The sequence below is a fragment of the Taudactylus pleione genome, unplaced genomic scaffold (assembly GCF_031769625.1).
Source record: "Taudactylus pleione unplaced genomic scaffold, aTauple2 ptg001032l, whole genome shotgun sequence".
NCBI lineage: Eukaryota > Metazoa > Chordata > Amphibia > Anura > Myobatrachidae > Taudactylus > Taudactylus pleione.
The window spans coordinates 11169680-11182922 of NW_028285433.1; the positions used below are offsets into that span (position 1 = coordinate 11169680).

Genomic DNA, 13243 nt, shown 5'->3' on the forward strand with positions numbered 1-13243 from the left:
TATATATATATATATATATATATATACACATATATATAAATATATATATATATATATATATATATATATACACAGTACCAGTCAAAAGTTTGGACACACCTTCTCATTCAATGGTTTTTGTTTATTTCAATTATTTTCAACATAGTAGATTAATACTGAAGACATCAAAACTATGAAAGAACACATATGGAATTATGTTGTAGACAAAGATGTGTTAAACAAATCAAAATATGTTTTATATTTTCGATTCCTCAAAGTAGCCCCCTTTTGCTTGGTAGACGGCTTTGCACACTCCTGGCATTCTCTCAATCACCTTCATGAGGTAGTCTCCTGGAATGGTTTTCCAACAGTCTTGAAGGAGTTCCCAGAGGTGCTGAGCACTTTTTGGCTGCTTTACCTTCACTCTGCTCTCCAACTCATACCAAACCAGCTCAATTGGGTTTAGGTCGGGTGATTGTGGAGGCCAGGTCATCTGACGCAGCACTCCATCACTTTCCTTCTTGGTCAAGTAGCCCTTACATAGCCTGGAGGTGTGTTTGGGGTCATTGTCTTGTTGAAAAACAAATTATGGTCCCAGTACGCGCAAACCAGATGGGATGGCACGGCGCTGCAGAATGCTGTGGTAGCCATTCTGGTTAAGTGTGCCTTGAATTTTGAGTAAATCACCAACAGTGTCACCAGCAAAGCTCGTCCACAGCATCACACCTCCTCCTCCATGCTTCACAGTGGGAACTACACATGCAGAAACCATCCGCTCACCTTCTCTGCATCTCACAAAGACACGGCGGTTGGAACAAAAAATCTCAAATTTGAGCTCATCAGACCAAAGTACAGATTTCTACTGGTCTAATGTCCATTCCTTGTGTTTCTTGGCCCAAACATTTCTCTTCTTCTTGTTTTTCATCCTCAGTAGTGGCTTCTTTGCAGCAATACAACCATGAAGGCCTGATTCTCCTCTGAACAATCATGAATCATGTTGAGATTTGTCTGCTACTTGAACTCTTTGAAGACTTTTATGTGGTCTCTAATCTGAGGTGCTGTTAAATAGCGGTTTCTGAGGCTGGTAACTCTATTGAACCTATCCTCTGCAGCAGAGGTAACTCTTGGTCTTCCGTTCCTGGGGCAGTCCTCATAAGAGCCAGTTTCATCATAGCATTTGATGGTTTTTGCAACTGCACATGAGGATACATTCAAATTCTTGAAATTTTCCGCATCGACTGACCTTCATGTCTTACGTAATGATGGACTGTCATTTCTCTTTACTGAGTTGAGTGGTTGGTGCCATAATATGGATTACAACAGTAGTCAAATAGTGATGTCCTAAGCCTACCTCTGCACAACACACCTGATGGTCTCAAACACATTAAGAAGGGAAGTAATTCCACAGATTGACTCTTGACAAGGCACACCTGTTAATTCAAAACCATTCCAGGAGACTACCTCATAAAGCTGATTGAGAGAATCCCAAAAGTGTGTAAAGCTGTCATCCAAGCAAAATGGGGCTACTTTGAGGAATCTAAAATATAAAACATATTTTGATTTGTGTAACACTTTTTTGTTTACAACATAATTCCATATGTGTTCTTTCATAGTTTTGATGTCTTCAGTATTAATCTACTATGTTGAAAATAATTGAAATAAACAAAAACCATTGAATGAGAAGGTGTGTCCAAACTTTTGACTGGTACTGTACATATATATATATATATAAAATGCTCCATTGACGGCGGCACTCAGGGATTTAGAAAGAAGACAACACACAGGTAACTACAGTCTAGTCGACGTTTCAATGCATCAGCATTTTCAGAAGAAAATCATGAAAATACTGATGCATTGAAACGTTGACTAGACTGTAGTTACCTGTGTGTTGTCTTCTTTCTAAATCCCTGAGTGTCGCCGTCAATAGAGCATTGTTATTTGGTGCACTGATCGCGCATCACTATCGGAGGACAACGGGGTAAGCAACAGCTTATGTCTGAGTGAGTGCTGGATTAACTCTATGTGTATATATACATATACTGTATATATATATATATATAAATATATATATATATATATATATATATAATTGTAGAAGATTTGTCCTGTCTCCTCAACAGTGCAGTGGAAGCCTAGGTGCACTCCAATGGCTCCCACTGCGAGGGAGATGGGACAGACTTTGGAGGTGGACATGCCACCATGGTAAGTATTGGAGTGGGTGGGTGATATGAAGTGACAGGGAAGATGCTGGTACGGAACATTGTGGAGGACTGGGAGATGTGTGCGACGCAGCTGCGACGGAGCGGGTGGTGGTGGAGGGTGGATCGGGACAGATCCATAACGCAAGAGGAGGGGGGGGGGGGGAAACAGCAGAGAGGGATGAGTAGAATTATTGGCAAAGCTGAGAGAGGGGGGCAGAGACTGAGGTAACGCGGCCTACGTCATTCCGTTAGACTGGTATGTATGTATATATATATATACTACTAAAAGAACAGCATTTCAACAAGGTATTCATATTCATTGAATATACGTTTTGTAGACATTAACCATCAGACATTATTATTAGGTCCTTCTCTGGAAAAACCTAAAAGCCTACAAACCACACTGCTTTGCAAATGTCAGACAGTACACGGACTTGTGTGAGCTAGAAATAGGAGTGGAAAAGTTTCTCTTCATGCTAGAAACTGTATGTTTGGTCCGGATTTAGTATCCCAGGTAAAAGTGATCTCCCCCTGTACTTACTTAGTAACTAACAGAAAAAAGAAAAATGTGAAAGCACACTAATAGGGATGCAGTCAGGATACCCGCCGATATCCCGACACCCACATCCCGACATGGGACTAAAGATATGCGTGGCAATCCTGATGCCTATCATTAGCCCCACTATTAAATCCCGACACCCGGCTTACCGAACGAAGGTAAGCCGGATCTCATATAGTGTACCCGCGGGGGGGGGGGGAATGGGGGGTTAGCTTTAGGGACCCCGGGAGGGACTTAAGGCACCCCCCCTGGGAGGGTTAGGGAAAGGGGGGTCAGGGTTAGGCACCACTGGGAGGGTTAGGTGTAGGGTGCGGGGAGGGGGGTTAGGTTTAGGCACTAATGGGGGGAGGTCAGGGTTAGGCACTAGGGGGGGAGGTTAGGGTTAGGCACCACTAAGCGAGGGTTAGGGTAGGGAGAGGAGAGGGTTAGAGTACTTACCTGCTGCAGTCAGGATTCCGACCCGTTGGGCTGCCGTTGTCGGCATTTGATCCGCCGGCATTACATACCGATTTCCACTAATATACAGGTAGAAAGGGAAATAGCCAATACTTACAGATGACTAGCAAAGACCTAATAGCAAGTGCATTGTTTTATAAACATTTGTTTCTACCTTACTGAATACACATAATAAACATTCTCAGGTATCCATACATTAGAGAAAGCAGCTACCATGATCTCTACCTTTTGTCTTGGCTCGAGTATACATTGGTTTCTCTTCATATGAAAGCTAATGGCCTTCTTTATGTCTTTTCCTCTCATGTTCCGCAGCAAAGTCGGAGATAGAAAATTGTCTATTCCCCAATCTTTCCTGTAGGAAAAAGACAACATGTAGTGGATATTGTAACTTATTTTTGCTACCCATTACTTAGTAAATATCTAAAGGGACCCATGACTAAATCAATATTAGAACAGTAAGGTGTTATATTCTATACAAATGTTGTAAGACCATTTTATTGACTTCTTATAACATTTCTATTATATTCAGTTACATTCAGGGGAAGAACATCTAATCACCAGACACCATAGCAATATTTGGGGATGACCTAGTTGCGCAGGTCCAACCTCCTGAGAAGAATAGAGTTGGGGCCTATTCTGAGCAAGTCCCAAACTCACTGCACATGCAGAAAACCTCTGTGAGTAGACCAGGGCCCTTGGGAAGGCACCCTAGCATTGTCGGCCATCCAATGCCTTGCAGTGGTTACACCCCTGCAGTGAGGTAATGCCGTCGCTGGCTACTTGCATTCATGTAGGCATGTTTGCGGAAGTGTATTCCCTGAAATGTAATTATTGTATTTGTAACTGAATTTGATAAACATCTGTATTGTTCGTTTTTAGTGAATATGGTTACATTAGCTGCAAGTCGTGTATTAATGATGTGTAATAATGTTATCATGGCAGAGATACAAACTGCACAGGCTAATAAATGTTAGAATATGCAATCACCACCTACTTACTCAATGTACTTGAATGATATCTTCTGCGGCTGGCCACAAGTATGACTGCGCTCCTGTATGTGCAAGGCAGCCAAGCGTAACGCAACACTGCACTTCATCTCCACTGCAAATCTCTCCTGAAGCACGTCGCTGCAGCTCTTCAGTGATAAAGCAAGTATTACACCAGTTTATTGCATTAACTTTTTTAACATTTAAATATTCAAACTAAAAACATATATTTGTAAATGAATCTCCCACATAAGTTATAAATGTAAGTACTACAAAGAAGTCATAATAAGGAAAATTTGATTAAAACTATTGTGTCAACTTGATTCAATTGTTTGTGGGCAAAATGCACGCAAATGTCATAAATATGAGCCTACTGTGAGATGAACTACAAAGTGCGGGAGATGTATTATAAAGCATGGCAGATTGGTGACAAAGGCACATGGTTTCTGAGAATAAGAGGTAGAGATAGATAATGTTACATAACCAAGAAACCTACACATACTAACATATGTATCCAATCCATTACATTATTGTACATTGAAGAACAGCTAAACCCAAAAACTGACTCTTTCTGATTCATTAGGAAGATGTGTAGTTTGATGTTACCCCCACGCTTCCATGGCAATATAACATGTCATCATTTCCTTTCCTCATAGGCAGTAAAAAACAAATTCCAATATACTAGATACTAAAATCTGGAAAGGCCTTTTTTATGTACTGGCTCTTCCACTGTATGTACATCTTGTAAAACTATTTCATTTAATGAAGTGATTGCAGGTCTGTCTCCAAGGTATATGGAACTTCATGCTTTGCTCATTGCTGCTATTATCCTTTCCAATTCCTTGAGGCAGAACACTTGGTGTAGTTGTTAGTAGGGATGGGACATCGAAACAAAACATTGGAAGTACTGATGTTTTTTACATTGAATCCAAAACATTATTTAGATATAAACATTGGTTCTCTGGAACCGATGTTTACCGATGTTTCTGTTTTTTTATGCAAAGTCTGTACTTAAACATAAAATAGGCTAATAAACATTTAAAGTAATTGATTTACTATGTCTATCTTCATGGAGGCAAACAGAGAACATAAATGGTGCACACATACACACACAAATGGTGCAAAAAGTAGAAGGATATATGCATTTGTAGAAGTAAAACATGTTTTGTGGTGAATCAATATTTTTAAAGAAATAAAATGTGATGCATTAACTAATGAAACTTTAATCATCTCACTGCTGCTTACCATATTGCCAATAGCTGCAGCAGCCAGACACCCCAGCACACAATCAGTATTCACTGAGAGCAGCACCAGTGACAGTGAGCCAGGGGTGGGACTGTCCTATGTGCTGCTGCTAATTGGTTAATCAGAGTGTCTTTCACTCTGTCAGCCACCACCCCCACCAGTAGTAACCCAGTCAGTGTGTTTTGAACACTCTTATCTTACTTTGCGATTGACTAAAAAACATGAGAGAGTCAGCTGGCAGCCCAAAGCAGTCCTGCACCACACATTGTCACACACACAAAAAAAAAAACATTGGAAAAGTAGGGAAAAACATTGGGGGAGAAATCTAGCGTTGGTAATGAAACATTGGATGCTAAACATTGCAGGGTTAAACATAGAACATCGAAACCATCTGACCGATGTTTCCGATGAAACATCAAATGATTCCCATCCCTAGTTGTTAGCATTACTGCCTCACAACCCTGTGTTTATGTGTTCAATTAATGTATTGAATACCTACTATGTGTGGAGTTTTTATATTCTCCCTATGTTTGCATGGGTTCCCTCTGGACACTTCGGCTTCCTCCCACATTCCAAAAACATACTGGAAGGTTAATTGACTTCTGAAAAAAGTAAAAAAAAAGACCCTGTGTGTATCTGCATACTGTACATGTGTTAGGGAATATGGATTGTAAGCTCCACTAGGGCAGAGACTGTTGTGAATGACTGAATAGTCTCTGTAAAGCTCTGCATAATGTGTGTGCTATAAATAACTGCTAATAAATGATGATGCTGCAAAAAGCTCCTGCCTTAAACATCTTTATACTTGTAATAATTAAGTTTAGCAGTATGCAGACTTTTTAATATGTTAATATTTAATAGTGGACTTATCTGCTCTTTCTTGGCATTGTTGCATTAGGTGCAACCACGCCAAACTGTTCTTTTCCTGACACGTTCGCATCTGGTAGGTAATCTTCTGGCAGCTGCAGGGCTTAGCATACCCAGCAGGCTCTTCTTCCACCTCAGGTCCTTTTCCCTTAAGACTACACCTCTCGCCCTGGTTACAGATGAACAATCCTAAAAGGACGGGCTAACTACAACAACGCCTCCCCTGAGTCTCTTCCCCTCTCCTAGACAGTAGTGATGGCCGATCCTCAGGCATGCCAAGCCATACTTGCCTACTCTCCTGGAATGGTCGGGAGGCTCCCCGCAGCCTGGAAGAGTAGGCAAGTCTCCCGGAGCCAGCACCTTCCCGCCCATTCTTCCCATAGCTGCCCGCACCCCCCTTGGCCACCCACTTACTCTGCAAAAGTGGACAGTTCACAGGGGCACTGATGCAATTTGCACTGAATCGCGTTATCCTATCATCATTCCCTGCTTTACAGTGCCTGTAATATTGGCACTGTATAACGGGGGCGGGGCCATGATCGAGCCAAAACGCCTCCCGCACCACCCACCTTTGGCGGTGCCATACCCTCCTGCTGTGACGTGTCAGCTGACTTGGCTCTCATGGAGGGGGCAGCCATATAATCATTAAGTATGCGCCAACCCTCTGCTGCTGGCTTCTCCTCTTGCAGGACAGAGAGAGAGAGAGAGACAGAGGGAGGGATGCACTATGCTGAAAATGCGGTCAAATCTCTGAAAATGCCATTTTCAGAGGTTTGACCGCAATCACCATATGCACCTAGCTCTGGAAAGGAAAACTTTCCGGAGCTTGGAACTAATAGGCAACGCTATCTGTAGATAACATTGCCTAACAGAAGCCTATGGACTTCTTACCAGAGAATTCCCCTAGAGGGATCCAATAAGATTCCTCCCAGGGTCCCCTTGCGTCATAAACCTGGAAGTCCCCACACATGCGATCAATGGCGGGTGCATCACATCCAAAATGCAATGCTTGATGCATCCCGCCTAGAAAGAGAGAGAGACGCTATTAACATAATATCAAAATTCCCACCACAGCCCTGTGTGGAGTTTGTATATTCTCTCTGTACTTGCGTGGGTTTCCTCCGGGTGCTCCGGTTTCCTCCCACACTCCAAAAATATGCTGGTAGGTTAATTGGCTCCAAACAAAAATTAACCCTAGTGTGTATGTGTGTGTCCATGTGATAGGGAACATAGAGTGTAAGCTCCACTGGGGCGGCAGGGACTGGTGTGAATGGCCAAATATTCTCTGTAAAGCGCTGCGGAATATGTGTGCGCTATATAAATAACTGGTAATAAATAAATGATTTCCACACATCCTAGTAAAATGAATTGCTGCAATCTTTACGTCATTACAGGAGACTCTTTAGTTGAGGGGTACTGTGTAATGATACCATAACAAAGCCACACCCAGTCTTATACTTATGGCTTGTGAGCTGCATGGATTTGGATTATTGTTTTCTTTATCATCATTTATTTGTAAGACATCCCAATACCACAAAGCATCAGATAAATCATACATAAAAAAGAACAAGGACATCTGAGGATGATGACGAATGTCAGGGTGCAGAGATGCCATGGCCTGGAAAGAGTGATAAGAGCTGGTGGAAGATGGGGACCTAGTTACCAAAGACATCCCTTATTGCTGCAAGTTACTTAAAACCTCCCTAAAAACTATCATTATACTCCACAATTCCAGTTACCATATCACTTCACTGGGCATTCTCTGCAAATAAGTGCACATGTGAAATAGCGTCTGTAACTAGTTTTGCATGCACAGTAGATCTGAAAGCCCCGATCTGCCCTTTCAAATATAAAAAAGAAAATTTAAATTTAAAAATTGAAATATGAAAAAATTCTACAATGTTTGTTAAATAAGCTTTCACTTGCAATAGGGGATCTTGCGCTGGAGGGGGAGGTTTCCTTTTCATGTATTGGGCAACCTGGAAAAAATCCTTTTTGTCAGCAAAAGCTACCAGCAGTGAGGCTTTGCACCTGTTGTAAGATCAGCTCATCACAGCGGAGAAGGGGCAATTGCTTGTAGAACAACTAAAATATCAGATCGGGGTAGAGTAGGTTATGATGAAGTGGTGGATTTTGAGAGCTCTGCACATATCGAAGGTTTTGGCAGAGACTGGTATAGTGGGGTAGGGAGTTCTATAAGGAAAGAAGGGTGAGGGGATGTCTAGACAACATGAGGTTACAGTAATCAAGGCAGGAGAGAATGGATAAGGGACTTGTAAAATAGCAAACATTCACTTGTAAATAGAGATATTCAAAGGCAACTGGGTCCTCCTGCAGGAGATCAAGGGGATCCCTGGGAACGAAACAGACTCTGAAGAGACATCTGTAGTCATGGGACTCTCTCTTCTGCACCACCTACAAAGCACACAACTCAATAATTAAATATTGTTTTCACCTACTACTTGTCTATATTAATCACAGTATAATGAAAACATTACTTATGTGTATTTACAAATAACATGAACTTTTTTTATTCAAATCAATCAGCTGATAAAAACTATGCCTTTGCAAATCCCTGGTTTAGATTTTTTTTTTTGTACCACTGGATCCATAATTACTGAAGACGAGTAAAATATCTAAAACATTTTACACAGGAGAATGAACTGACACCATCGTCATCCCAGCTCTATTCATACATGAAAAATTCATCTAGATTTATAAATACTTTGTGGCATATTTTTTGCATAATGACAAGGCAAAAACACAACCCACAGATCATATCTCCGGAACGTCGCACCTCCGTGCTATAACCTGTTCCAACGTTCACTCACTGTAATTTGTGAAACATTTTGCTGCAACTTTTATCACCTCTACTGTTTCCTTGCCTACAGTCACATCTCCCTAATTGTCTTATTCACTACAGCAGACATGCAGTTTGAAACAGTTTAGTAGAGTTTAGCTCATAATGATACAAGAAATTATAATGTCAAATCAGAACATTGTCACTTGTAGTTCTACAAACATTTTAAGGTGGACAGCGCTACATGAAAAAAGGCTACTTTCACTTTCTCGGGCTGTTGACACTATTAAGGGGAACGCACGCTGCTGGTTTCACTACTATTGTGACTGACAACCATATGAGCCAGCTCTGTGGATGCATAAGCACTCCAATATTTGTACTGCCATTATCCATGTCAATGCATAACATTTTTTAGTTATATAAGTGGCACCCCCATTCATCTTGAAAAGTTTTCTCAGATGGTGGCAACAGCCCTGATGGGCATAGCCATGGGCTGGAATTGTAGTCATGTATAGCTCATCATCAGTTAGGCAGATGCAGACTAAAACTTCAAAAATAGATAAAAAAACAAAGCCAAGGCTAGGGCAAGCAAAAACAGGAGCAACCAGGGCTTTAACACCAGAAAACACAACGCACCCAAGAACAGAAATTATAATGGGCACATGGCCTGATTCAGAGGCGCTCGCTGTTTGTGAATCAGGGCGTTCTTTATTTTTTTGTTCTGGCCTCCGGGACCACCCACAGCTTGTGCGAGCGGCCTGGCGATGGTCGCGATTATCGCGACCATCGGGCTTGCGGCGAGATCTTACGGTAGGGTCTCGGCTCCCGCAAGCCCGAGTGGACTTCCTACTCTGAATAGAGCAGGAAGTCCACTACTAACATCACCAGTGAAGTCAGTAGGGCCGCCCACAAACGGCAGGCGTTCCTAAGGGAACGCCTGCGTTTGTACAGCTACCCCCCTCCCCGCCTACAAAACAGGGCGAGCTGTCAATCAACATCGACAGCTGCCCCGTCTTGTAGTGAGCCCACGGAGCGACGGAGCTGCCGTCGCTCGCTGGGGCTTGTGCATGCACACGCCGAAGGCGGCACATGCGCAGTGGGGGAACATCGACCCGCTTGCGGGCGCTGTGCACTCGCGAGCGGGTCTGAATCAGGCCCACAGAACGGTATCAATGTTTACCAGTACAGCAAGATATGTCGTAGCCTACATTTACCAAGCTTGTGGCAGCCATGTAGGTGCAATAGCTGCTTATATGGCATAAATATTTATGTGCAGTGTTTCCATTTGCATTTATGCTACAGCAGAATTTTTATTACTATGTCAAAAATAGATGTATTTAATATGTACTGTCCAGCAAATTAAATATTCTGTACATTAGACACCCTATCATATACATGTGTGTTGCCAATATACCTCCAATAACATACGAAACAGCTAACATACCCATCATACAGCCTTATAGGGGGCTATATGAGATCATATGGAGACAAATTAAACTATATGATATATTGTACTATATCATAGCATTAGGTATTGGGCAGCTGAAATGGTCCACATCACAGTGGAGGGGCATAGGTACAGGAGGCTTCCCAATAGATAGGCCGGTCTCATAAAAATAGGTGACTAGACTTAAGCTGGGTACATACTATACAATCTATCGTGAAATATCTTGTTTTGACGCGTGGAACTGAATAATATATATTGTACACATAGTATAGTGTGCATGCCCAATCCGTCTTTCACTGCCATCGCATCGCCCTGCCGTGCTGCAGATCAGATGGGACGATGCAATGAACGAGGTGGTGCACATGGGGCCCGATATAGAGCCGCTCGCAAGCGCTGTGCGCTCGCAAGCGGCTCGATGGTTGCCCAATGTGCACGCAAGTGGGCAAGTTCAGTTGCTACAGGGCTCGCAAGAAGACGGGCGGCTGTCGATGTTGATTGACAGCTCACCCCGTTTTGTGTGCGGGTGGGGGGTGGCCGGACAAACGCAGGCGTTCCCTTAGGAACGCCTGGCATTTGTAGGAGGGGTTACTGACATCACTAGTGATGTCAGTAGTGGACTTCCTGCTCTATTAGAGCAGGAAGTCCACTCGGGCTTGCAGCAGCTAGACCCTACCCCAGGGACCCTACCCCAGGGCCCGATGGTCGCCATTATCGCGACGGTCTCCTTGCCGCTCGCACGAGCTGTGGGTGGTCTCCCACAGGTTTGCGAGCGGCCGGAGAAAAAAAAATACAAAAAAAACGCCCTCATTCAGAGCGAGCGCCTGCTAGCAGCGAGCAGCTCTGAATGAGGTCCATTGTGTAGTGTGTACACACAATTGCACGACCACAAGAAATATTGATCCACTCTTTCCTCTGACCTGAACTGCCAGTGATCTACAGTACATGATGATTGCATAGTGTGTACAGAAGAAAAGATCAATTGGATACAATGCTCCGAAATTATATATTGTGCTGTCATTCGGAATATTGCATTGTGTGTGCTCTATAGTGTGTTTTCTGGTCATGGCCGGCTCTAGGCATGTTCCACCTGAGCGGCTGCTCAAGAGCGCCATCCTTTGTGGGCGCGCCGATTCCCGTCTGTCCACCCCGCTGATTTACATACACACAGTGAGTCAGTCTGTCACAATCACTGAGTGACAGACTCCGCGGTTATCTGCAGCGCTGAGCAGCCCGGGTGACGCCATGATGTCACACACTGTTGTCCCTGCCCGCGCATTCACCTGCTCTCTCTGGCAGGGTCAAGACAGTGGGGTGATGGCCGGGACCTGCGAGGGTGAGGATTCAGGCAGGAGGAGGTAGTGGCGGGTCAGTGATCGCCCCCCCCCTACACATACCTAAACTGATGCTGCAGACTGTGAAGTGGAGTGAGCTCCGGCTACTTCCAGTCAGTCGGAGCTTTGAGGCACCTGACTTGCCGGAGTGGACAGACAACCCCTACCGCAGCACTTTTCATTCGCTGTGCCGCGTGAGCGGCCCACAGGTGTACCGCCAAAGTAGAGGAGCAGCAGAGCCATGCCCGCCAGCCAGTGTGCGTGTAGCTGCTGGAGCAATGCCACGACGCTGACAGGACTCAGGAGCCGACGGAGGAATGAGAAAGACCGGTAAGTAAAGGGAATTCTTCTACCTTACTGGCAGTTTCATTTTACAACTGGGCTCAGTATCCTTATATGTATTTATATATGTGTGGGCATATATGTATTTATATATGTGTGGGCTTATATGTATTTATATATTTGTGGGCATATATGTATTTTTATATATGTGTGGGCATATATGTATTTATATATGTGTGGGCATATATGTATTTATATATGTGTGGGCATACATGGAGATGTTTATAAGAAACCACTGCAGAATTTAGTAACCACAGCTGCAGTGCCAGGGGTAGTCCATTCTATGGAGCTCATTTTTTAACAGTACTTTGGTAAAAAAAGTAGCCCCCATAACTTTCTGGGGCTTGGCTTAGATAGATAACGTAATGTTTAGTATATGGGGAATGATTCACATTTTTTTCAGAAAAGGGAACAAAAGGATCGCTCTCTATTAACTGCCGCATGCACATGCACAATCCTATGGCTGCGCATGCGCAATAAGAATGCCACTCCAGTTCCCCGTGCCACCATGACAGCCAGCTTAAGGCTAGTAAGTGTAAAGGCTGCTGACCGGAATCGGTATGAAATACCGCCGGTTGCATGGCAGCCCGACAGCGCTGGAAATCCCGATCGTCGCTAAGTTAAGTATAAACTAACCTAGCACCCTAACCCTCCTTAGGGGTGCCTAATCTTCCCCCCAAGTGCCTAACCCTAATCCCCCCTCTAAGTGTCTAACCCTAACCCTCCCTTAGGGGTGCCTACCCCAAGTGTCTAACCCTAATCCCCCCTCTAAGTGCCTAACCATAACCCCCCCTTCCCTGCTGCCTAAACCTAAGTCCCCAGGGGGGTGCCTAACCCTAAGTCCCACCTGGGTGCCCTAAACCTAACCCTCCCACCCTGCGGCTGTCCGCTCGCGGCGCCTGGCATCCCGGCGTCGGGGAAATGACAGGCGTCTAGATATAATAGTCGCCCGGCATTTCACCCTCGCCGGGATATGACAGTCGGGAAGCCGGCTGTCGGTATTAAGGCAGCCGGTTTCCCGATTGTATAC

General features: G+C 43.9%; 1 protein-coding gene across 1 annotated transcript in view; it reads right to left on the reverse strand.

The window, feature by feature from the left end:
* The window catches only part of FRMPD1 (FERM and PDZ domain containing 1), a 196116-nt gene that overhangs the window by 20158 nt on the left and 162715 nt on the right, over positions 1 to 13243 (reverse strand). Inside the window, exons 10-12 of the mRNA XM_088461325.1 lie at positions 8589 to 8708; positions 4194 to 4330; positions 3421 to 3547 (exon numbers count right to left, since the gene is read on the reverse strand). Of these exons, the coding sequence (XP_088317451.1) occupies positions 3421 to 3547; positions 4194 to 4330; positions 8589 to 8708 (384 nt within the window). The remainder of the gene's footprint in view (positions 1 to 3420; positions 3548 to 4193; positions 4331 to 8588; positions 8709 to 13243) is intronic.